At 44.4% G+C, this 26544-nt stretch overlaps 1 protein-coding gene across 47 annotated transcripts in view; it reads left to right on the forward strand.

Annotated features, from left to right (window-relative positions):
• The window catches only part of CELF4 (CUGBP Elav-like family member 4), a 676700-nt gene that overhangs the window by 608655 nt on the left and 41501 nt on the right, over positions 1–26544 (forward strand). For 28 of the 47 annotated variants that reach the window (XM_035565962.1, XM_035565983.1, XM_035565974.1 and 25 more), the window contains 3 exons: positions 10568–10711; positions 20411–20558; positions 25785–25934. In XM_035565962.1, the coding sequence (XP_035421855.1) occupies positions 10568–10711; positions 20411–20558; positions 25785–25934 (442 nt within the window). Of the gene's footprint in view, positions 1–10567; positions 10712–20410; positions 20559–21386; positions 21394–25784; positions 25935–26544 lie in introns of all 47 variants that reach the window. The other 19 variants (XM_035566000.1, XM_035565966.1, XM_035565986.1 and 16 more) reach the window with 2 other exon arrangements.

The following is a 26544-nucleotide window of genomic DNA, read 5'->3' on the forward strand; positions in this document are numbered from 1 at the left end:
GAAATTAAAAGTTTAAAAAAAAAAAAAAAGCAATCTAGCTTAATGAATTACAAAGTGAGAGTGACTTAAATATGAGATTATCAAAAATTGCCCCAGGAAACAAGTGTCATTGTCATTATGTGGAGTTGGCTTCTTTCTGACTCACAGGAAATGGGGCACCATTTGCCATCCTGGGTTTGGATGCTCAGGTCTCCAATCAAAGAAACCAACCCCGGCTCATATTTATTACTCCTATTATTATTGCTCTGCGTTCCTACAGTGCAGTTAAAGCTTTGCAAAGCACTGTGAAGTTAACTTCAGACACAGCCCCATTACGGAAGCTGGCCGAGCAGCTGTTCTCACCCCCTGTCAACACAGCAGAGGAATATTTAGGTGGATTAGGGAGGGAAGAGAAAGCTGTGAGAGTCTGCAGAAGGAGTACTGAGCAGGTGGAGGAAAGAAGGAAAATAGGCCTTCGTGGGCATGATGAAGTTGTAGCCCAGGCGTCTCACTTGCAGAGCGGCAGGGAAGCAGCTTTTATTATGCGTGCATGCTGGCACCAAAGTGCTGAGTCGGCAGAAACTCCCTGGGAGGAGCAGCATGGAGGCTCCGGTGAGTGGGGGGCCACAATGCCGTAGATCAGCGGAGGTATTTTTAACAATTATTTTTATATAAACAGCTCTGAACTTGAGGAGCTCCATGTAAATGGGAAGCAGTGGGGCTTGTAATTAGATTTGTGTACACTTTCATAAATTGCTGGGAAACATCAAAGCCGTGATAGAAGGCTGTGGTGCACTTTATTTCCTTCTTCTGTTCTTCTGTTAATTGAATGGTTGATGTGTGGATAGGAAGTGTTGGCTTCGCGGAGTACTATTTACAGACCCGCTGACAGCTGCACTGTGAAAATTAACAGGAACAGAGCAGCCTCTGTCACAGCTCTTCCCATGAGGGACTTGCTTCAAATTGGATCATTTCTTTCATAGGAGAAACTTTCCTCATCTCTCCTCCCTTCTTCTCAAACACACACACATCCAGCTGCACAATCCAATTCTCCCTCTGGGCTCATGGCAGCCTTTAGTGCTTGGAAGGAGGGTTTGTCATTTCCATGAAGTTGGGAGAGTTCAACTCCTTCACAACTTGTAGCATATTACGCTTCCAATAAAACACATCTTCAGGAAATCAACCAAATTAGTCACTTAAGCAAATGTGGGAGCGGGGTGTGTGAAGCCACAGCTTCATGTTTGCGTATCTCACCTCAACAAGAGCAAACTCTTCACCCTCGTAGAGATTCTATTTGGTTTCCTCTGCGTAACAACTCTGTGGTGATTTTTACCAATGGCTACTATTAGAAATGTGGCTATCATCAGCCCTGCATGGAATTGCTCTGTACTGAGCACCATGCATACCTCTTACAGAATAGTTTCTACGTTCAGTAGCTTATCAACCAAGGCCAGGGCTGATGTGACTGAATTACATCAAAGTGATGGTCAAACTATAAAACTTCAGTGTCATTACTAATATCATCATCTACACTTCTCTTAGAGTTAATGTCCCTTGCCACTCAGAGGGACATCTGTTGGTCTCAAGTAACTGATGATTTAGAATAGACACCAAAAATGGCTGCAAGTAGGTCATCTGAATGTTCCCTTAAGGGCCCAGACACTAGACAGAAGAAGAAGAAAAAAAAAACAATGTCTGAGAATGAGCAAGTCTTACAATTAGTAGATTTAGTCAGTTTGTAGTCAGTCACAGCAATTCTTGTTCCTGATCCAGCAGAGAAGTAATTACTAGTGGGTTCTTAGGTATCTACATTTTAATACTTAAAAGTCTGGAAAATGTAGAATTAACAAGGCCAAACTTAAAGACATCAGTCCACCACCTCACTTCCCAGGAGTGTCTTCAAAATATGTAGGTAACAAACAGAACTTTAGACAAATCCATAATACAAGTAGATAACAACTAAACAGACTATGATTCAGAATATTAATTAACCAACAAAATTTAGTCTCATCTGGATTCCAGCAGTGCTTCCAGTCCTCAGTTAATAAAAGCCACCTTGTGCCAGTCAGCACATGGATAGAGTTGCTGACCCCCTCAGGCTGGTGGGTTAAATAGGAAACTTGGAAAGTCATTAGCGATGTTTTACATGAATACAGAAAGATGGGGCTGAGGGAATTTTCAAATGGTAACTCTGGTGAAAGTTGATGATTCTGGCATGTAAGTGCCCTCCATGTCTCCCAGCTGAATTTGCCCTAAATTTACTTGCTTGAGGTCACTGAGGTGGAGTGGGCTATCACCAACACAAGTCTATCTCCTCAAATGGAGAAGGTTGAGGCTTCGTTTTACACTGTGATGCTGGAGGAGCTAATGGAAAAGAGTGGAGATAGCACCTCAGACTCACTTTTTTCTCTTCTCTGTTGACCTTCTGCTCTGTAAAAAAGCATACATTCCAAGTAATGGCTTTCTGTAACACACAGACTGGCTTAATTAACTCGGGAATGGACACCACACATCCATTCCTTCTATTAAAAAATAACATCACATTAGAAGTCCATTCATAGCTCAACAGCAGTAGGCCTGGCCCTCCTTCCAGTAATGAATTATTTTTATGAATATGCTACCTAAACACCATTTATAAAGTCATGTGTTGGCCATTGGTATGAAAGAAACAACAAGACACCTAATACTGGGATGTTAATTTGCAGTCACTTATTCTATCTAAATCCTGTGATTCCTTATAGCTGAGGCTCGTTTTCCTCTGGGCAGCAGGTTAGGGCTAGAGGGGGACTTGGGTTCATGGACTGTCCCACCCCACAGCTGCCACTAAGACAGCTGATTTCATGTCCTTTGGGCTGACAGTGTCCCAGTATTAACATAATTCCCCTTAATAATTTCTATATAAAATAAAATCACAGAACCATGTTCCCTTCCTCCCCCCTTGTTCCATAAATGAACTAATAAATCACGTTTCTGGGTCCCAGAATAGAAATCCAGGCAGCCCGGCTGCCTGACAGGGGGTATGAATCATATTGGCGCCGAAGACGGCCTTTGGGGGCTGGAGCACTCTTCAGAGCTGCTTTTCTTCTCCAGTCACATCTCCATAGCTGCGCAGGCATCTGGCAGGACAGTGAAGAGACCTGTGGGATGTGACGGGCTTCGCTGGCCGGCCTCCCCGGCCTCTTCACTACACCTCTTCCCTCCGCACCACGGGATTCATGGCCTCCAAATGGGATGAGAGGCGTAGCTGCTCGTGAGCTACACAGCCTCGCCCTAGGCAGAAGGAGCTAACTGGCACCGTAATGCCTCTTCACAGGTCAAAGGGGGTTTAGGAACTAAATCAGTAGTCGTGGAGGTGGCTGGGGGAAAGCAGGTACAGGACTGTGCCACAGCCATGTGTTGCCCAAGTGAGGCCCCGTGAGGCTCACCACATTTAACACCCATCTCATCTGGATGAGATTAGGAGCTGGGAGGGGGCTAAAATAATTTGCAAGCACTGACGTTTTTAGGAGATCAGAGCTATTTATATGGTTTAAAACACCCCCTGACCGGCAAAGGAGTTCCCAGCTTTCTGGAGGGTGCTCCAGCAGGCAGCACTGCCATCCTGTAATAAGAACAGGCTCTTCCTGCCACAGAGAAGAGTGAAGGTGTCAGTGTTAGCTCCTTACCACTCTTCTTGCTTTGAGGGGGGTTTCTTTCTTCCTCCATCTCCCCTTCTTTCTTTTGCTCCAAACCTCACTTAAATCACTGGAACCATCTCTTTTATTTTAGCGGCCTCTGGATCAAGTTTAAATCTCTCTGGATGCTTCTGCTTGTTCCTCTTTAATCCACTCCTTCCTGGCCCTGCTTCAGACATGTGATCTGGATTGGTATTGGTGATCTGTACGGAAGGCAGAGAGACCTATTGGGCAGACTACTATCTCTTTCCAAAATACAGAGTTGTGATTCAGTAGTTGTTTACCCAAATGGGTTATGCAAAGATCAAAATGAATACTTAAAGGGCAAAAATATGTTTAGATCAAAACAATAACTTTCAAATAAGATCCTCAATCAAAATCTACAGAAATTTACAATTGTAAACCATCTTATCAAACACCCATGTCTTTGCCTCAGCTGTTAGCTGGCAAATGAAATCAGGTAGGGAAATATGCTTGACTTCCCATCCTAAAGGTCTTTGTGGTACCCACAGGGAACAGTGGCTGCCAAGCCTCACGCAGCAGCAAGGAGACATTGCAGTCTTGGTGGAGTGGGATGCAGTACATGTAGATCTTTCAGCATAAACAAATTTCTTGTTCTTTCAAAGCCACCAAACTGGAGCTTTACACCAGTTCATCTCATAGTTTCAGTTCACCACGTGTTTCACCATGCTAAAGCATGCAAGTACCTCCCTGCAAGCATATTTGCATGTCAATTAGTGACCCTGCAGTTGTACAGTGCTTTGAGATCTTCAGTTTAAACATGCCTCAAATGCAAATTCTTTTTACTATCCCTGTCAAGCAACATGCTTTACACTGCAGCAGTCCAAAGTGGTAAGGCCTGACAGTGATCTGGGATGCCCAGTTGTGTGCAGCATGTTTGCAGCTCAGTGTCACTGCGGTATTCTTCTGCATCACATGCACACTTGAAATGTATCTCGGTGTGATGCTACTGTGCTGTGACAACAGGCAGTTCACTTTATGGCAGTGGAATTATTCTACTTCTGTTGTTTTCATCCTTTTCTATTTAGATTGAAGGAGAGGTACTGTCTCTTCTAAGTTGTGATCATTCAGACACTAGCTTTAATGTGGTTCTATACTGCAACTACCAAATAGTTTTTCAATAGTAATAATAATTTATAAAAAAACTATGGCAAGACAGTATTTGTCATTGCTAGAATATTTCCAGGGAAAGTACATTTTTAATAAATACAGAACTAAAACTACCTTATCTTCCAAACCATGTTACTCTTAATGGGAAAGAGAAACCTACAATTTTTTTTTTGAATTTTTTTGAATGTAGGTTTTCTTCAAATAGACAAAAAAGAATTATTTATTGCTTTCATATTTCTAAATAGCAGGAAAGAATTTCCAGCCTCCTGGTGTAACAACACTTACCATTTCATGATGCATTAAAGAAGGTGAATGAATCTGCGAGGACATAGACTGAGCTGAAAAATGCAGACCTGCTCGAGGAACTCAGCTTTGAAGTTTAGGTTGTTTGGATACCTGACTTTGATCTGAGGGACATACTAATACCTGGGTTATATATCGAGTTCTTTTTAATTAGAATTGGGTACAGTGTCACTAGAAGTCAATGATTCTGTTGCCCTGTGGAAAGCAATAACTTTAGCTCAGAGAGACACCTGCTAAGTAGTGTATGGGCAAGTAAAACCTAAATCAAGCTTCCACTCCAAATAAATTACAACTCTGGAGACCTGTGAAGGGAAGTACCTGCAGCAACTCTCTCTGCTTAGACACTGCATGAAGAATCCCCTCTACCGAGGGAGCAGCATTATCAAAGGGTCTGTCACTCCAGCCCTGGATGAATGCCTCCTTTCTCCACTCTGTCTCTGTCACTCTTGCCTCAAGTGTGTCTAAACCAGCTCTCAGGACCGTACAGTTGAAATCGCTTCTAGTGACTGCTGTCCTACTCATCTTTCAGATGAGACATGAAATTGAAGCCCTGAGTACAGAAAAACATAGCATATCTCAAAAGAGGGGAGGAATGTTAGTCCTGGTCTTCTGGCCATCTTCCAACATGGGTAATTACATCTCTACCTAGCTAAAATTCCCTCTGCTCTACAGTTTTAATTGGACAGTAGTTTCTTTCTCACTTGTCTAAAATCCCAGGTTTGGGTTCAAGCCCCCTGCTGGCTTATTCAGCAGCACTTTTTTTTCGGAAGAGATACACAAAATCAACCCTCCCCATCCCCCCATTCTAGTTTGCTTTCAAATTTAGGAGACTTCATACCAAATACCCTGATCTGATGGAACATGAAACCAAGAAGCCAAAAAATCCCCCTTTGGTTTTCAAGGCCTAACATCAGGGATCCTTTTGTGGAAACAGGAAAGAGTGCTAAGGCAAAGAATGCTTCAAGGGAAGAGTGCTAAGGCAAAATGTCCAACGTGAGCAACCCCATTCACATGGTGACACTTAAGAAGGTAGTCTGATTGCCCAAATGAGAAGTATCCAGCAGTATCTATTCATTTAAGCATCTTAGTTGGTATGCATGGATGACATATTGGAAGCTACTTAGTGGGATCTGCGCATTCAGATCTCTTATACTCAAGAGCTTTAGTCACTAGAGCTTTAATGTAACAAGCCATTTTAAAATATTTTTGGTCCAAAATTTTAGTGGCTCCATTTGAGCTAACCATGAGATAAAAGTCCACCTGTATGAGACAAACATCCCTGCAGTAAAGTACGTAAGTATATGCTTACATCCAATGGGACATTAGTTAAGCTTAAAGCGAAACATGATCTTAATGGCTGTGGTGAATTGGGCCCAAATTCATCAGTTTTGCAAGAAAAATATTTCTAACGGTCTCTAGAGGTAGGTAACATACTGAGTCAGAGAAGACATACAGAGCTGACAAAGAAAGAAAAATCAAGAATATGTTCTGCAAGGAAACATCTTCACAAAACTCTGCCTATGAATATTGTTCTAGGGAGAGGCAGATTTCCCTGATGCTGTGCAGTATTATTTGGTCTGTTGAAAACATTAAACTTAATTTGTGTATACCCTCCATTTGGAAGGGCATAACTAATGGGAACCAGTCCCAACATCCAGGCAAAAGATTTGTTTTCCCTTGCCTTTAAATGAAATATCAATGGATGGATATTTTATTTTTAGTTGAATATGAAATTTCACAAGCGACCTGTCAAGCTCCTGTTTTCAAGAATGACTTTATTTCACACGTCAAGACAGGCTGGGAAATTAGTTTTTCCCACAGAGGACTCTGATTAGGGATTACAAAGTGAGTGTGGTGCAGGGTGATTTTTCCTCCATCTTTTTCCTCGCCCCGCCAGCCTGGAGAACATCTGACTGCTGACTAAGGGGAGTAATTCATTACCGTGCACGGGAGGGGGACGGGAAGCAAGATAGTCATATTAAGTAGACTTGCTGGCCCAAGAGAGAATGGGGAAAGCATAATAATACTTAGCCCTTATATTATTCTTTTCATCAGTAGATATCAAAGCACTTGAAAAAGGAGGTTGATTTGATGGGAAAGGAGATAAATGCCAATTCCAAGTAGCCTATTGCAGAGGCACCAGCAGGAAGGCTCACTTTCATAATAGTCTCTTTTGAGTGTGGATCTGCAAGGCAGAGAAATAAACAGGTCTTTTCCTCAGTAAAATGCAAAGTTAACACAGATCTCAAAGTATATTTCAAACACTATTGATTTACCTACTGTAGCTCTCTTGGGAGTTGGGGAAATGTAATGTCCAGTCCAACAACCAGAGAGAGCAAGGGTGAGGCTTATGTATTACTAATAAATGACCAGGCAGACAGGACCTATTGCCTTTGTCAGCAGACAACGGATGATTTACACCATGGTTTAACTGCTCACAGAAGCAATAAATAGCCCAGATGAAGGGCTCTGTAGTTTTTACCCCATTGAAAATTGGCCCATTCTGTGGTATTTCTAATGTTATCTAGTGGATTATGGGGAGTCACTGGAGTAGAAAGTTGTCTTGTGGCTGTTTTAGATGAATGCTGTTTGGCTCCTTTGCTAAAAATCCTGCACTGGGTGGCCCGGTAGAGTTCACTGCCTGATTTCCTTCAGGCCATGTGGAAGGGCTGCACAGGAGGAACCACATATTGAAAGCATCGATCCCAAAGTCAATGTTCATATTCAAGAGCAGAGCAGCATCTCTATTGGCTACTTATCTTGAACTGCTTGCATGTACATCTCATTGCAGCGTGCTCTGAAAAAAAGCTGCCTTTTCTATTTCTTCTTTGTAGTCTGTATTCTAACTTGATTCTGTTTGCCAATGGCCTTTCTGCCCTGTGTATATGATAGTGGTGTTCAAAGAGGCCTGAAGTCCTGCTGTGACAGGCAACACAGAAAAACATCTCATAAGTGGCAGTCTTGGATCCCATTGGGTCAAACGGCTGCTGTGCAGTCACTGTGACTCACATCAGGAGGGAAGAACACTCCAGGGGCAAGAACTTCATATGGAGCTTACCCACGTTTTCATGATGTCATTTACAATAAAGGCTGGGTTTTCAAAAATGTGAGGGATCAGCAATTTCCTAAGGCAGGTCTCCAGCCCTAAGACTTCCAGGGCAAACAGAGATAGAAAGAAAAGGCAAAGGAAGAAGACACCAACTTATTTACACTTCTCTGTCCTGCTATCTAGAACAGGTCACATCTTCAAAACCTATTTGCAGAGATGAATACTCATTCAGCTTATTCAGTCTGAAAATCCTCCATACTGTATCGTGCCCACCATGCTGCAGCCTCTGCTCTGCAAACCACAACAACAGCTCTGAACAGTCCAATCTGCTGTGGACCACTGCCTCCTTCCAATACAGCTACAAATAGCTTTAAATGATTATATTCAGGTTACCAAACAGTCTCTTGGATCAGGGTTAATTAAATGAGTGTTGAAATCTAATTAAGGACTGGTCCAGGTGATAATTAGCAGGAAATGTATGCATTAAAATATTCATTTGTCGATGAGCTGCAATTAAGAGTGTGATTTGGGGAAGGATCAATAACTACATCATGTGATTTTAGAAAAAAATGAAAAGTTGCCCAGTCTTGAGCAGAAATGCAGGGGAATCTTGGCTGGATTTTTTTTTCTCCACCCCCCCCTTCACGCCTGTGTTCTGTTTTGCTCTCATAATAACTTCTGAAGACTGCTTTCCACCCTTGAATAGAGCATTCATCTCTCCCTGCCTTTGTTTTCCTGAAGCACTTCTTTCAACCCCTTGTTCTTCACCACATTGTTGAAGTGGGTTATAGATTTATTAGAGAAAGAGTTACAGGTCAAAAAGAAAAATTCTTTGCCAATGAAAATCACTTTCTCCCAGAGCAGGCTGCTAATCCAGGGGAACATTGCTCATTGTGTGGCCTTAGATTGTTTTCTGTTTTAGCAAGTTAATTCCTCAACTCCTTATTCATAACTGAGGATCTGGAGAGGCTATTGAATATGCAAAGCCTGGACTTATATATATGTACGTCCGTGGTTGTTGTTTACTACACTATTCCCAATTTGTCACGGAGCAACTCTTCTTTCCATGAGACTGTTTTTTTCTGGTCGCGGGTACATAGGTGTGTGTGTAAACAAATTAACTACACTCCCATGTGCAATCCCATGTAATCCCACCTCTGAAGGAAAACAGAGAGCCCCACAACAGCCCAGCTCCTCTGGCACGGAATTGGTGCTCCCCTGTTGCCGTCATCCTGCTGACTGTATTTCCATCAGTGAATACCAGAGTGTCAAAAGGGAAGCGTACCATGGGAATGCGATGATTTCAGCTGCTTTTTGTCAGTCTCCTGACAGCTCACCTGCCCTTCTCCCCAGGCGCGGTGGCAGCCCAGCTCCCGAGGCAACTGTCTGCCTGCTGTCGGGGCTGCATCCGTATCCCCCTGGGGACACCGCACTGTAGGGAATCAAGAAACCCATGAAGTGAGGAAGGCCTTGGAGCCAGCCAAAACAATCTCAGTGCATGCCTTCCTAAGCAGGTCTATTTCTTCCTATCTCTGCCTCATATCAGAAATTTAAGAATTTTAGTCACTAACCTTTCCTCTCATTTTGGGAAGGAGAGGGATTCCTTTCATTCCCAAAAGCTCTACATTTTTCAGACTCCTGCAGCCAGCTCTCATGATCATCAGTAGTTCTGCAGCAGTGTTGACTGCAGACAGAACCCAGACATTGTATAACTTGCCCAGAAAAATGTAGCATTACATTTGGGCTCTTTTGTGGTAGCCTCTCTATTCCCTGCTGTTCCTGGATGGGGAAGTCAGGTCCAGAAGGTCCTATTTTTGCTCCCCTGATTTAATAGTGCTGACTAGATGCTGCTTGGTGAGGGGACTTTTGCCCTACCCAGCATACTGAATCCTGCCTCCAAGGCTAGGCAGGGCTTTCTCACTGGACACAGGGGTTACAAGACATCACAGTTGGAAGACTGATCCATCTTAGTGGTCTGGCATGCACAGAGCTATCACATTCCATCAAAGTCTGTCAATTCACAAATCCCACAACATAACTCCAGCAAAAACTTCTACAGTTTGCAGCACTGAGTCCAGATCCTCACCCTCTGCTGAGAGCTAACAGGCCAGAACGTTTTCTACAGTTTGAAAGAGTAAGGCAACAACTTTTGCAGAGAGAATATTTATGACAGCCTGGAAGTTTGAATTTTGGAGGAAAGTAGGAACTGGGCTGCTGGCCTCAGTTGTTCACCCCCCAGAGAGTCCTTTCCTTCCTGATGCCCTCAGCCTCTTGCAAAGGTCCGATTCAAAAGGCCAGTGAGTTTGTGTGGAAAAAATCAGCGTCGGCTGGATCCCACACTGCCTAGTCCGTGTGTGCTGTATGGATTGCATGAGCCGATGTGTACCTGGCTAATTCCCTGGCATGTCTCCTTTTGTTTCCTGTCCTGCAGGGAGCCTCTTCAAGCCTGGTGGTGAAGTTTGCAGATACAGACAAGGAGCGTACAATGAGACGCATGCAGCAAATGGCGGGACAAATGGGCATGTTCAACCCCATGGCCATCCAGTTTGGAGCCTATGGCGCCTATGCACAGGCAGTAAGTATAAACATTGGCTCTGTGCATGTTCATGGGGACAGAGATAGCACGCAGAGAGCACAAAAACACATCTGAGCAGAGAAACAAGTACAACAGCAAAATAGGAACCAGTGATTTCTTCAATAGTTGAATGATGGGAGCAAACTGAGCTGTGTCATCATAAAATGAAAAAGTAGATATATGCACACACACAGTTCTGACTCCCAAAAGCAATATTGTTTAAGCACACTGGGAAAACACATCAGCTATTCAAAGCAGTGTTGTGATGTTTAAGTTTTGGTATCCATCTTACACACCTAACCTGGACGCTGGTCCTCTGGGACAACTCATGACTGGACAGGGAGCTGGGCTCCTGACATAGCACCAGGATGGATGCTTCTAGCATAAGTAGAAACTTTCCTTAGGCTAAAAATTGGGGGGGTGGGGGGGGAGGGGGAGAGGGATTCAGCATCTGTGCTCCCATGTACCAGGGGAATAAACAGGAGGGATACCCATGGGCAGCTGGGGACAAACATCTGCAGAGGTTTTTCAGCCAAAAGATGTGGCTGCAGCATTACGCTACAGGCATCAATCAGGTAGCTGGAGAGGTGATAAAGACACCACTGTCCTGATGCTCTGGACATCTCTTCTTAACTGCACTCTTCTTAGCTACATTCATTTTTAATCTAGACTAATTCCTATAATTACCACAATAAAAGAGTCAGCCCAGAGTTATGCTGATACAAAAGTAGATGAGGTCTGCATCCTTATACCACAAAAGTTCCCTCCATCTCTTTCTCACTAGACAATACAGGGCATTCTGAGGGGATAGGTACTTGAGTGAGGATTTATCTCTGAAGAAGGAGTGGAAAAAATTCCTGGGTCTGCTCCCACTCCCCTTGAAACCAATGAATATTTTTCCTGTTGACTTCTGTGAAAACGGAATTGGACCCGTCTTTTTTTTTTCTCCTGGTAAATATGCTAATAAGGGGGAAAGAATAAGTTTTAGATCTTGACCCATTGGATATGACAAGCTGGTGACACCAATTACCCTGGGGACTTCAGAGCTGTCTAAATGATGGGATCACATTTCTGTGTGGCGCCTGTACACCCAGAGCCTGCTCAGATGCTGTCTCTCAATCAGCATCCCTATCTGTGTCTCTCCCTATCTGCTTCATCTCGCAGGCTCACACAAAAGGAAAGGAAGGGAGCGCCGAGGCTGTGTGACGTTCCCTCGGTCCCGATTAATCCACCCCAGACTGCCGGCTCTTAGATATCAGGGTGATTGGCACCTTGTAAATGCCAGCGGGAGATGGAGAGATCGATAGCAAGAGAGGGAATGGGGGGGGCAGTTTTATTCAGCCCGAACTGAAGTTTAAGAGCTAAAGCAAGTCAAGAGGAGGGAAGGTGAAACAGTGAAAAGGCAAGAGCAGGACAGCAGTGACAGCTGTTGCCAATGCCACCAGCAACTTGTGTGACCTTGGGTGAGTCATTTGACCCCCTGGTCTCATTTTCTCATCTACAATGAAGATGATGGCCATATTTGTTTATTTTCCAGTCTCCCTCAGGGACATAGCTTTCTCTCATGCCATCCCTCCACGGGTTTTCACACATGGACCTGGTGGTAATGCAAGTTTAAGAACTTGTCTCAGTGCTTAATAGTGAGGTCAGAACTAGCATGAGACATTGGTTTGTACTCATAGCATGTCCTCCCAGCTATCCCACTGCAGTCCAGCCCTGACTGACATCGCCAGATGAGTTACCAAGCAGTCCTACAAGAGCTGGTTAACCAGCACCTTCCAGTGGCTCGTCCCATGGAGCAGGTTGTGGTGTCCCTAGGCAGTGGGTGCGTGCTGAATCCCCCAGAGAGTCACCCTCACCCCATCCATTTCACCGGGGCTGAATTAGCTCCTACACAGAGGTTTCTGTGCATCAAGGTGGCCAGTTCAGCAGAAACCCACATGGTGCACTTGTTTGAGAGATTAGTGGGCAGCCCTGGATTAACAAATCACGCAGCGCCACGGGGGAGAGGTGGCAAGGGTCTCAGTCCATCAGTATTTGACTGACAGTCGTTAGCGTGCTTACCAAGAGTGCTCTGGGCCCAAGCTCCTCTTTTAGTTGCTTCCACAGCAGCTCAGCAAATGGCCGTGTCATGGTTCACTCCCTGCTGCTGCTCCCTGCCAAGCCACTCGACCTCAGCTTAAGCAACCTTAACCTTGATAGCAGCAACGGCCCCGTGTCGGCCAAGCAACTAGTCCTCAGGTTCAGTGGCCATATGGCCTCAGCTCCAGAGGCAACGAAATCAGCAAGCAAAGGGGATTCTCCTCTGCATGGGGCTTTTGCCTCCCCCCCTCCTGTGCCACCTGCAAGAAAACAGGACAAAGCTTGGCACAAACTCTGTCTGCTGTATCAGGGTTGCGGAAATTCATATCAGACCCACCTCACCTCTTCTGTATGCAGCTCAAGGCAAGTCAGGTTTCATGGTTCCCTAAAGCTCCCAGAGTCCCTTTACTAATTTGTTTCAGTTTGTTTGGGTTGTTTCTTTTTTTTTTTTTTTTTCCCTTTCCCAGCAATATCTTCCCAGATTCATTTAGCTGCTTCTTTTTATTATTTTTTTATGAGGCAATTAATTATTTTAGTTTATGCATGTATGGCCACCAGCCCTTTTCGTTGTCAGGTTTCTGTGGATCCACATCAGTTGGGCATCAATTTCTGCAGTCTCAGTTAAAGCCAGCTTGAGGTACAGGTCTGAACTCAGCCTGTAGAGGAGGCTGATGCTAAGCAGCACTACCTTTGATCTGCTGTCAGCTGAGAATGAACGTACAGGCACATACTGCAGCACGATGCACCCTCTTAGATCCTGATAAGCAATGGTGTGGCCAAGCCTGAAATCATGAGCAGTAAAAGTCAAACCAGACTATGAATGATGGTAGTAGAGTCCTGAACCAAATAAGCAGCAGCGGAAGACGTTCCTCCAGCTCTTCTTTCTATGTAGAAAGTGGCAAGTGCTTAGTGACTGTCTCAGGTCACTACTGCCCCACAATGAAGAACAGGAAACATGCAGAGACCAAAAAGGGTTGGGAAGATGGGAAAATGCAGAAGAGCTAAGCAAGAACAAAGGAAGGAGCCTTGGAAAGTGACAGATACTGTATAAATGATTTAATTTTAAAATTATTTAAAATAAGATCAAAGTCATAAATCAAGTTTGCATAAAAAATAGGGTGGGAGTGTTAGCCACGGTCTCCTGGCCAAATTCCAGTTGTGGCACTGATTGTATCCTGCAGCAGGGGACAGGCATAGATTTACTGAGTGAAAACGGACAGATGGGGGACAGAGGCAGCACAGACAATGGTAACATTTGCTCTCTGGCTTAGAGCAAGTCCTTTCCCCTCAGTAAATCACAGCTCCCCTCACTCCAAAAAAGTGCAAATGGCCTTGGCTCCTGAGCTGCAGACAGTAACTGCAACGTGTCTGGGTACATGCAGCACTGCATAGATCACAGTCATAATCGGAAGTGGTCACCTTGGATTTTGGGGTGGCAATGACTCTATGGTGCTGACCATGAAACCTAGCTGCCCACCTCTGCCTCCTTGCTCCAGCTCCTGAGGAGTTGAAAGGCTATTTCTGCTAAATGATTTGAGGTAGTGCTGAAGAGAAGAATCACTTTCTCCAGCGTTTATGCAATTCATATTGTGAATTTGTTTTGGAAAGATACACTTTTTTAAATCTAGCCCTACAAAATCAGGGAAAATTTGCTTTATATAGATAGACTGTCTTCTCCATATAATTATTTTATTTAAATGAGAAAAATGGGACAGTATACTTGGTAAATACTACCAGTTATGCATATCAGTTGGTCTGATCTGTTCCAGAAGAGGAAGCTGTTTTGAAGTCATGGTACTTTGTAGCAGGGCCAATATCATATTTCTGATTGTCATTTCCCTGGTATTTCAGAAAAATTGAGTAGCAGGGAGTGAACCATGACTTAGCCATTCGCACATTCAGGCTCCATATATATATTTCTTTTTTTATTCACAGTTTTCAGGAAGTTAGAAAACCAAACTATCGTGTAACAGTTTTCAGAAAGTCACTAAGACACATGAATCCATACATAACACATTTGTTAATTTTTTGGTCTTAATACAATTTAAATAATATTTTCAAAGCAGAAATTTGTTTCAAAGAATAAAATTTAAAAAGGAAGAACCCTTCTGAATATTTTTCAAAATACCTTAAGTTTGTTTGAAGGCTTGGAAGATGTTTTTATTTCCCAAGGGCCAGTTAGGTAAAACAGTCATGAATTTGTCAATTCTGTGATTTACCAAATACGAGTCCTCTTACTGCTTGATTGATCGCTTTACTTACCTCTTTCTACCACAGGGATACCATGAGGATTAATTAGCTAAGTGTTTGTATAGATCGTTAGAGGTGAGAAGCGTAGGATGCTGTTATTACTTTTATTATTATTACTGAATGAAGAATATGAATAGTCAAACAAAACATCAGGTGATTCAGATATGAGGATAGAAAATAACACTGAAAAAAATGAGAAGGTCATCAGATCATTCAGAGTAAGCCTTCTCCAAGGGCAATGATCACGCTATTTCAAAAAGAGTGCATCAGAAATAATCCTTCTCTCTCCTCTTCCCCTCCTTCAATTTCACGTTTTTCTTCTGGAGATTGGGAAATGTTGACTGTAGCATCCTTGTCCTATTTCTAGCAGGAGTTTTTGGCCTTGAGTAAGTCACTTCATGTCTCCATGCATCTGTTCCTCCTCCTGTAGGAAAAGGATATTTCCTTTCCTGGAGAGCAGTTGTACAACCCTGCTGCTGTCTGACAGCCACCCAGTGCCAGAGGTGGCCGTCTCATTCCCAACACCACCTCTGGCCACGGGTCCCCACCCCTAGGCTGGCAGTGACCACGCAGGGACCCACTTCTGGGAGGAGGACTGGCAGCAAGCACCAAGCAAGCTCTTACTTTGGTGCAACTGTGCTGCAAAACACTACCCTTTGCTGTGCCTCATCTAAATCTCCCATGGTAGGATATGATGGATAACCCTGTGGAGGTACCTGTGCATCCACTGATGATATAGCCATCTGAAGTTCAACCACCTCAACGTGAGGTAGCAAAAGATGTATGAGGTGAACCCTCCCATCTTTCCCCGTTGACCAGCCATCATGTACTACCCCTCCCCATGCTTTAGACGGCTTCACCAGTGCCTGTCCAGACGCCCCATTGGTTCTCAAGCCCTGGGAAGGGGACTGCAAGTTCATAGCTCTACAAATGCTGTCCACATGCATGGACCGGTTTGATAACAACTCCTGGTCTCCTCAGAAGATAAACTTTTGAGCAATAATAATGACCAGGCTGGAGGAAAGAGGGAACAAATCCATAAAATCGGATGGGAAAAAGCTCTAAATGCTGAGGCAAAGATCATGCCAAGGAAGTGAGAGAAGCAGAAGGAAATACGTCCTTTCAGACGAGGAAGGGAAAAGCTCCCCTCTGTCCCCTTGGAACAGCCTGAGATAATAAGGCTGCTGCCTTTCTGATTAGTGCTCTGTGGCCCCAGCCCAGGCAGGGAAAATCTGCATTTCAAATGGCATATTTTAAAGTACACAACACCCAGGGGCCCGGCTGCTATTGATTTGCCTCTGGTGGGGTCACTGCCTCGCTTTCTACAGCTTTATTAACTGGGATCATACACTGGGCCTCTTTCAAAGTGAAAGGAGAGTGGATGGGACATTTGTCTTCGGGGGGAGCTGGGGAAGGAGCAGGGTGACTTTTATTTTAGCTCACTTGGGAATGCCCTGTTGGTTTTATAAGAAAGACCAGTGACCCTTAAGGACTTGCCCTCTTTTTGTAAATCTCCCTGGAGCCACGCGGGGGGAAGGAGGTAGGCCTGTGCCGTCTGCTTCTTTCAAGGTGACCAAGTTCTTGTCCTCCCACCCCTGCAATGCCGCTGCACTCAGCAGTGCTGTGACCATCAGCCATGCTGTGACCATCATCTGCTGGGCTGGGAAAGTCCCCCTCCTCTTCCCCCTTAGCCCTTACCCTTGAGCACCTCTGACCTAATAGAAAGGGCTGCATCTTCAAGGCATGAATGGGAAACATGACAGCAAAAGGGTGCTGGTGTGTTGCAAAGGGGTGTGATGTCTGGGTGAGGATGGGATGTGGTTGGGGTCCCCTCTCCAGCCAATGAAGCAAAGTCAATTAGCTGGGCTGCATGGCTGTGTTCAAGTATGGGATGCTATACTCCTTCCAGCTCTGGAGGAGATCCAGGTTTACCCCATGGGGAGGCTCTGAAGACTATAGTGAGCTGTATGTCCACTGGGCCATGAGGTACTAGTCCCCAGCTCCACATTTTACTATGCCAGGGGAGCTTTCAGCTCTCCAGGGCAGCCCAGGTAACCCCAGAGCACTGAGCATTACAGAAATGGGGTGACCACTCCCTACAGGATGCCTGCTAGAGCAGAAGCAACTGAACCAAATCACAGTTTAGGGCCTTTACTACCTTATTTTTACTGCATTAGCTTTTTAACCCTAAGCTGTATTTAACCTCTTTGTTCCACAAGCTCCTAACTCAGTCACTATGGGAGTATGGCCAGTTTTATCTGAATGGTTTTTTTTTTGAAACACACCAGACTTTAGGCTGTAGTCCCTGCACCTTCAGCAGTCATGAGCAGGTTAAGAATATCTTGCTCCTCTCGTGATGAGAGAAAATATCTTCCTCTTCTTCCTGAAGATTTATGACAGAAATGCATGCATGGCATTATACTGCAAAAGGTGGTACACACATAGCCAAGGTATTGTCTCCCAACACACATCTTCCAGTGCGAACTTATAAGCCCTCTGAATAGACAAGAAGCCACACAGTGCAAACCAGGAGAAGCACCTGCTGTTGTGGAGTTAACTCTGAACAGCTTAGAAACATCTATAAGCAGGAAAGGAAGTTGCAAAAGCCATAAATAATGTCACAAGTGATTGCTTAGCTCTGCTGAGTGCAAAATGGAGATTGTCTTTGGAGCAGCACAATCACTTGTACTATCATTGGCAACACAGTGTCTTCTAGATAGAGCCCTGTGTCTCTTACATAAAAGTGAAACAAACAAAAAAAAAGGATTAACACTTTTCTTTTATATGGTTGGGAACCAACATCCAAAAATATCCACTGAGGGCCAAGTAAGGAGTGGGAATGATTTCACCTGACTGTGTCAGTATGTGCAGCTGAACTGATCACCAGGGGCTTCACATGCAGTCAATAGGAAGAAACAAAGCTGCAATTCATCTGCCTAGAGGCAATTGGGTACAGAAAGGAGAGATGAATCTTGGCCTAGACTCTTCTGCCCGTTATCACATCAACCATAATGGGTGACTAACTCAGAGGTAACCCCATCTGTATTTAGTTTACAGAATCTAACAAAGGGAAATGTCAAAGTCAAAGTCCACTGTCTGCCCTAGAAATCCTAAGGAAAGTCCCTGGTACAAATTCCAGGCTATTATCTGCCAGCCAGACTGACGATGGCACACACATTACCAGTTGTAGGTCACTCTATGTTTTGGGGTGTGTTTGTTTGTGCAGCTCTGATCAGCTGTGGAGGAACACAGAGAAAAGTCAGCAAAGGCCAGACTGGGACTGATCCCAGCCCTTGCAACTGCATCCATCTCAGAGAGATGCTACTTGGATCAGCAATGCTAAATGGATCCTATAGGCACAGATCTTGGCCATCATTTCTGCAACCAGCCAGTTATATCCTCAGCTGTCCCCAGGTGAAAATACCTGGCACAGAAAATGAGATATGGGTCAGTACACCTAGTGCTGGAGTCAGTCCAGCATTAAAGATGGATGGATTCCCCTTTCCTCATTCACTTCATTGGCATACTTAATAAAATCACCTGTTCAGTGCCTCATCTGGAGAATAAACTCAAATGATGCCTACAAATGTACGATACAAATGTACTCCTTAAAGGGGAATCAGCATTGTGCTATAATAGAAAAGATAGTCTAATCATTCCATCAGTAATTACAAAGAACAGGATATCACTAATTAAAATGTGAAAGTGTCTTATGCAGGGTACAATAAAAAAGGGTAACTAACAATCAAAGGGGAAGCCACCACCTTGGCACCAATCTACATGAGGCTACAAAAAATAATAGTACTCAACTCTAGTACAGCACTCTTCATCTATAGATCTGAAGTCACCCCTGCATGGGGAGACAGATATCCTGCGTCTCAGTTTATACCTGGAGAAACCAGGGCAAGTTTGTACAATTTGTGCATGGTTATACAGCGGATCAGTGGCAGAACATCCTTTAATTTTGTCTCTTCACAGATGGTGACAAGGAAATTTTCGGTATTTGAGTGAGAGTGGTGATTTCAAGGATTTGTTTCAGTTTGTATATGTAAGAACTGTCAATTTAGCCAATATTTCAACATTAAACAGTAAGGAGTAGATTTTGTCGTGACCGTCAGATTTTCTCACAACTTTGTCGTGACTTTTTTGTCGTGACTTTTGAAGTCTGTTTAATGCTGAGAAGCGTATCCCGTGTGCTTAAACAACAGCATCAGAGGGTGATTTCTTGATGGGAGAGGAACTGAAATCACAGAGAGCAGCAAAACTCATCCCGGAGACAGCAAAGACATGAGTCACTTTTAAAATCTTTATAAAAAAAAAATTTCCTTCTCTGTTGTTGTCATCAAGTCATATGTTACCAAAGGCTGGGGAATGAATAGAGTGAGTTTTCAGTCTCTGCTCATCCTCTTTCCCCACCCTTTCTCTCAGCATCCACTGTCAGTCACTACTGGGGGTTGGACACTGTCTCACAGGACCTCAGATGTACCTCATCTGGCTCTTTGTACAGCTCCAGAGAAGTGAGACAAGAGGCAGCTTCATCTAAGCTGTCTTCTCCTTCTCACCAGTAGCATTTTACTGGCCCACTGCAGCTATACTGTACACATGAACTACACTGTTCATAAGTTAGGCTCAGAGTGAAAAATAATGATAGCAAGGTGTGGTTTTAATATAGGAAGCATTTCCAGCACAGTTATCCATTTGCCACCCTTCTCTTCCAAAATTCTTACTGCAAAATGCCTGAAAATATTGCCCAGGTTCCTTGTTTCTGCCTTTTGTAGGTGCTTTAGAAGAGGCAGTATTTTGATGACATTCTAGAAAAAATAAAAATTAAGGAAATCCCAGCAACATGATAAAGAGTGATTTTTCTCACCACCAGATGAAAATGGGTCAAGTTATCCCCAGAGAACTAGCTAAGCTTGCTGCTCTGGAGAGGGGAACCTCAGTCCTCACTGCTCCACATACACTGGTCTCCCCTCAGCAGCCACCGCTGCTTTCCCAGAGCTTTGATACAAGCAACATAAGCCATGAAACCTCTCTGCTCAGGAACATATAAAGTGTTTTCTCTGCCTTTCTCATCAAGGAAGGGTCTGGCAGTCCGAGTGCTGAGTCCAGCTTACAGGAGACCTCCACACTGGGGAGCACACTGGGGATGTGGGGACATAAAGACCCCAAGCTGCCATGATAAACTTTGCCCCTTGTAGTGAGAAAGAATGCCAAGGTTGGGGGGTACCACAGGCATGGTGAGCTGACATCTCAAACCAGAGGGATCCCTCACACCCTGGTGTGTGGCCTCCATCTTGGTGCTGGTGCCCCAGGCTGCTCTGCTGGTGACCGCGTGATATTTTTTCCCTGCTCTCTTTGTTCCAGCTGATGCAGCAGCAGGCCGCGATCATGGCTTCGGTGGCACAGGGCGGCTACCTGAACCCCATGGCAGCCTTCGCCGCAGCCCAGATGCAGCAGATGGCGGCTCTGAATATGAACGGCCTGGCGGCCGCCCCCATGACACCAACCTCAGGTAAGGGGCCGGGAGGGGTGGAAAGGGCAAACTGCAAGAAAATCTGGCCATGTGGCAGAGGAGACCTGGAAGGATGTGTTAGGTGTTAGCTTCTTCCCCAGGAGGTGTGTCCTAAAATGGCAGTCTTGCTGGTGAAGGCCACCAGAAGGAAGGAGCAGAGGTGATCAGATCCTTTTTGGGGATGAAGGAGGGATCCTCTGCTGGTACCGGGGCCAGCTGGGGGTCAGTTTCTCTTACCATCAACGGCACAACATCACAAAACATCCCCCAGTGATTTGTGCTGGTTTATTGGTGGTGTGTATGGACACGTGAAGGGTCAGTGCTAGTGCTGTCACAGCCAGGCATGTCCAACGACAAACAAAATAAGGTTTGGGGTGAGATGCTATGTTGTTAATGAGATGAGCTGTGTCTTTGGAACACGTAAGCCTTGTGCTGGTGTGAAATTCCCTGACTGGAGGTGCTCAGGGAAGGCCTTTGGTGCTACCTGGAATGCAAGCATTTGGTGAGAAGGTTTCTTGCTCCTGGAGCAGAGACAGGTAGTCAGTGACGGGCTGCCAGGGTCTGGCTAGACTGTAACAGGTCACAAGAAGCCTGTGCTAGGAGGTGGGTTATGTTATTCAGAGGCAGAGAATTAAGCTGGGGTGGAAACAGGACTGGCTTTTTGGGGGCTTGAAGCAAAAGGAAATCATTTGGGCAGGAACAGGTCAAGGAACTGACAGGACAGGTGGTCATGGTGGTCATGCAGTGGTAGATGGCCTAACAGCAGGGGACTAGGGTGGCAGCTGGGGAAGCAGGGCCAAACTGTAAAATAAGTGAGAATTTGGAGAGGTTTGCAGTATACTGCTGACTCTGGTAAGGGAGCAGAAGGTTCAAGGATGTAACTGCAGAGAAGGACCATTTCTAAGGGACAGTTTGGGATTGAAGTGTCCCAGGGGTGATACCAGTTGTTCCTATGAGAGGTCCTGGAGGTGAGACTGAGCTCAGTGACACGGCATTGCAGTGAGCAATGCGCTGAAGCACTGAGCTAGCCTGGAGAGGAGTAGGCTGACATGGGTTTGGGGTGAGATGTGGCAGGAGTGAGCTAGGCCTGAGCCAGCCGTGGTGCAGTGAGTGGTAGGACGGCACGATCTGGGACTCCTGCTGAGCAAGGTTGTAAGAGAGCAGCTTCACTGCTGAACGTGGAGAAGTCTGCCCCAGCACTGGAGCAGGAAAGGGCCAACTGACAGAGCAGCCAGGAAAGATACCTCATGGCAGAGAACACTGGATGGCAGGGAGATAAGGTACTGCAGCAGAGCAGGCTTGGAGGCTGTTGAATCCAGTCCTAGTGAATCCAGTTCTGCTAACCTCTATCTGCCAAAGAAAACCTCCCCATTAGCACACCTATTAGCTTCTCTTTGCAATCTGTAGCTGGGAACAATGTCAGCAGCTACTGGGTCAGACTGTATTAGAATATGAGGGTGTGGAGGTGAAAGGGGAGAAAGAAAGATAGATCTCATTCCACATGAACTTATGGAGAACCGAGAAAAAGTGCTTGACTTGAAAATCTTACACCATACATTTTGAAATATATGTTTACACAATGATAAATGCATAAACAAAGAGTCGATGAAGCTACTGCGAATCCAAATAGACAAGTGGCTTAATTATATGTGCACCCTTTAAACCCGCTGCTGGAAAGATTATCATATTTGCATTAGCTAGATTTGTTTTGTGTTGGTGGGAGCAGAGAGAATGTCAAACAAAGAATGTCTGGAATTCAAATGCTCTCAGGGCCTGGAAAGCTGAATCCAGGCTGTGGCTCTTGATGGCCTCACCACAAAAGAGCACAAGCCCTTTTGCATATAAGTGTCTTGAGAATTAGCAGTCCTGTGACATAGGTGTGTAAATACCAGTACAACAGCCAAATCCTGGGTCTGCCATGATATCCAGGACATGGAAAATATCCTAGCTCTTCTTCTGTCTAAGTTCTGCTCCTCTTCTGAGGTGTCCACTGCCTTCTGGGAACTGTTAAACTCTTATTCTCAGAATATAAGAGGAAAGAAAGGTCATGTTTTTTACATGCTTTCCAGAGCACCCATGACTGGTCATTACTGAAAATAAGATGCTGGTTTAGACGGTCCCTTGATCTCTTTCATGGTGGCAGATTTTGCACTTTCCTTATGACATATTTTCAATCATGGAGCCCATGCATTTTGGCATTATTGCAGATTTACCTTGAATATGTAGCTTACTTCATGAAAAACATCTGTAAAGGGGTGTGGAAATGTCCATTGACAATTATTTCTTGGGTGATATTGGTTGAGCTTAGTGATATGGTTTAGTGAAGGACTTGTTAGTGTTAGGTCAAAGGTTGGACTAGGTGATCTTGGAGGTCTCTTCCAACCTAGACGATTCTGTGATTCTGTGATCCTGTGAAATGTTTAGACTTTGAAATGACTCCTTGTATTATTGCCACACTCACAAAGCTTGTGATAAGATGCATAGAAAATGTTTCACATACGTCTGAGCAAGCAAGCCTACAACACTAGCAGCGATTTCTGAGTAGCCAGGAGATATATGAAGCCTAAAGTGAATTCTCCTGCTGGCTTTTGTTAGCATTCAGAAAGCCAAATGGAAAATGATCATTCTGCTTCATAGCAGGATTTCCAGTCATTGAAGTATATCTTTGTTCTGACTTGGAATGAAAATGAAACATTTCAAAGTTCCGTGAAAAACAGGCGTTAGAAAAAGTGTTTGGAACATTGAGGAAAAAAAAATATGTTTTGATCTTTCCTAAGCAAAAGAAAAACTGTGCTATAAAAAAGACTTTGGTAACCCAGAATTCCTAAAGGCATTGGAGATATTGGCTGGGCACCGTGCCTCTCTGCTGGTATCCTCAGGCCCCTTGGGATCTCACCTCCCTTTCAGACCAGAACCTGCTTCTGCAGCACTCCTAATCCAACCCCCAGGACAGTGGGTTTCTCAGGCCAAGACCATGAGTTCATTGATGTTCATGAGTTCCCATGGGACCTGGGAACTTCAAGAGTCTTGGATCCAGGCAGATCTAACAGACAGGGTGCATTTCATGTGGCTTTAACCATACAAAGATGAGACATCCAGTTTGAACTAGTCATCTGGATTGCCTGCAGTCAACGCAGAGCAGTAGGCAGTCCCAGTGGGTAACTCAGACCATAATAACTTTATCCTATTTGCCAGCATTTTGATGATTCCTTAAAAGAATCAGGTTTATCTTGCACAATAGTCCACAATTGCAAGGAAATTAATTTTATGTCTCTGAAAGTTTGGTGCATATTTTGCTTTTCTCCCATCTTTGGTGTAATCTGAGGGAAAAGTGGGTCTTCCTGGTTGCTTGTGCCGCACTGTTTACTGCAAAGAGAGGGCTAGAAATGGAAGTTCATTTAGGCTTCCTTTCTTCCCTTCTCCCTTCCTCCTTTCCTCCCTTCCTCCCACTCTCCTTCCATGCTGTAAATCTGCACCTGGAGTAGCTGCAGTGAGATGCCTCAAACTGGGGATGAAATGCACAACTGGCATGCGACACTGCCATTTGTTCTCTGTGGTGGCATTATGCCAGTCTTCCTCCGACTACAGATCTGACCTCTCCAGGGTGTTCTTTAAAAGAACAAAATTAAAGAATTGCAATGAATATGCCTAAACTTCCTTACACATGCACAAAATAGCAAGCGCAAATCCCTTGCTGCGATTTTAGAAAAAACTACTTACATTGCCTATGCAAATAAAGGAGAGATCCAGAAAAGAAACTGAAATTTTAACTAGCCTTTGTGATTTGCAATTTGATGGCATATGCTTTGAGCATTGCCTTTGGACTGGGGTTGCCACCACTGGCTCCCAGTATCCCCACTGAGGACATTTTTAAAGGCCAACACCATTTAAATAAGCAAAGGGAAAGCAGCAGCTTGTCTGCTCAGGGTATAAGAAAAGAGATGAAATATTGCCTGCTTCTTGGGCTGCTCAAATCAGAACATATAGAAACAGCTCATGAATCTTATTGGCTCTCTTAAAGTACCAACAGAGATTTAAGTAGTCAGTAGTGTGTTGTTGGACTAACCCATCACGGTGTGCTGCTATGGCAAAGAAAATTTCTTCAATTGGTTTAAAAAAAGAGTTTCCTGCAAAAATGGTACTTTCAGTCAGTAGTATACCCTGACACAGAAGGATATTGCTGAAGATAAGATAGTTTAACTTCATCCACAGTTGGCAAGAGAAAAGTATGATTTCATATGTATTGAAAACTAATGTGGGGTGTCCAGAAACGTCCTGAAAATGATTCAAGAAGCACAGACTGTCCAGTCATTTTAAACTGACATAGGAGAAGACAATAAGATAGCAGAGAGATTTTATTCTCCCCTCAGAAATTTAAGATTTCTTCACCAGTGTGAAGATCCTTCTTCACAGGATCCCACCCAAAACATACAGATTAAATTGTTTCTCTGAAATAGCAGCATTGCAGCCCCCCATGGCAGGGAGCTGGGAAGAAGGGGAGGAGTATGGCTCCATGAAAAAACAAATCTAGCACAACTTTTGCCCCTTTTCAGTGGGAGATCCTTACTAAAACTCTACAAAGTCAGGCTGGGGCCAAACAGCAACACTAAAAAATGTATCAAGGGATGCCTTTAGGCTATAAATCAACTTGCCAAATCTTTTCAGCATCTCTGATGCTGAGGAACTTTATTTTGCACGTTAAATGTGTATTCATGAGAGAGTGCAGAAAGAGTAGCCCTGGAAATCACTACGCCCACAAAGCTGACATCTCCAAAGAGAAACTGTAGAAAGGTGGGACTGTGAATTTTCTTTTGGTGCTAAATGATATCTAGGAAAGAAATGCCTACTTATTAAGCCATTAAACATGTAGTACTCCAGGGAGAGAGTAGAGGAGGAAGCGTGATATTCCTACTGTCTTCTATGACTTGATGTTAGCTGTGGATCTAGTCTAGAGGTAGATCACCAAGAACATGCCTCTCTGTTGAAGGAAGCTTTGCAAGCCTTTCTTATGTTAAGTGCTTTCCAAATAGGGGAGCAATGACAAGTTTATCCTGTGATGGTGTGAGCAGTCCCTTTGTTGGTGAAAAAATTTGGAAGATTTTTCGTTTCTTGAGTTATCAGAGGGCTTCTGCGTGGTGGTCACAGCTGTTGTGTCAGTAGCTTTCTCCAGGTAGTTATTGCTTCGAGTACTCATCAGCTTTAATTTTGTGTTCTCCCCACTTGCAGGTGGAAGCACGCCTCCTGGTATAACTGCACCAGCGGTGCCTAGCATCCCATCTCCAATTGGGGTGAATGGTTTCACTGGCCTTCCGCCGCAGGCTAATGGGCAGCCCGCCGCAGAAGCCGTGTTTGCTAATGGCATCCACCCTTATCCAGGTAAGCCAGACCACAACCTGCTCCTTCAGTCATAGGGAAATCGTCTACATCTGAGGTACTGTAAGCTGCTTCAGAAGGATTGTACCTTGTACTTTCAGACCATGGGCACAGGCGATGGGTGCTGGTCTTGAAAAGAACAGCTGCATTCAAGCCCTATTGCCTTACCAGGTCTGGAGACTGAAGCTCCTTCAACACAGCCACAGAACTGGCTCAGCTTCACCACTGAGGCACAGCTGCTAGGATTCAGACTGTGACAAGCTCAAAAGATCCAGTATTGAAGGGGTAATTTTGCAAGTCCTAGCAGTCACGAATGAATGAGGCAGATTAAAGAATAGGTACCTGCCTCTGTACTGGTACTTAGGAAATATATGAACACGTTGAAGCTGTAATCACCAAGAACTTAGGGTTCCTTAATGTGCACTAATATTTTTTCATGGTCCTCAGGATTTGATGCAGCCCTCTGCTCCAGGCTGTGCTTTTGCTGGAAAGATTTCCCTAACCAGTTGGTGTACACATACTAATAATACCAATCATAACAATAAAATTCTAAATAAATGTTACTAATTGATCCTAGTCACCAGCTGGCAAAGGTGTATTTTACCCTGGGGCA

The sequence above is a fragment of the Cygnus atratus genome, chromosome Z, assembly GCF_013377495.2.
Source record: "Cygnus atratus isolate AKBS03 ecotype Queensland, Australia chromosome Z, CAtr_DNAZoo_HiC_assembly, whole genome shotgun sequence".
NCBI lineage: Eukaryota > Metazoa > Chordata > Aves > Anseriformes > Anatidae > Cygnus > Cygnus atratus.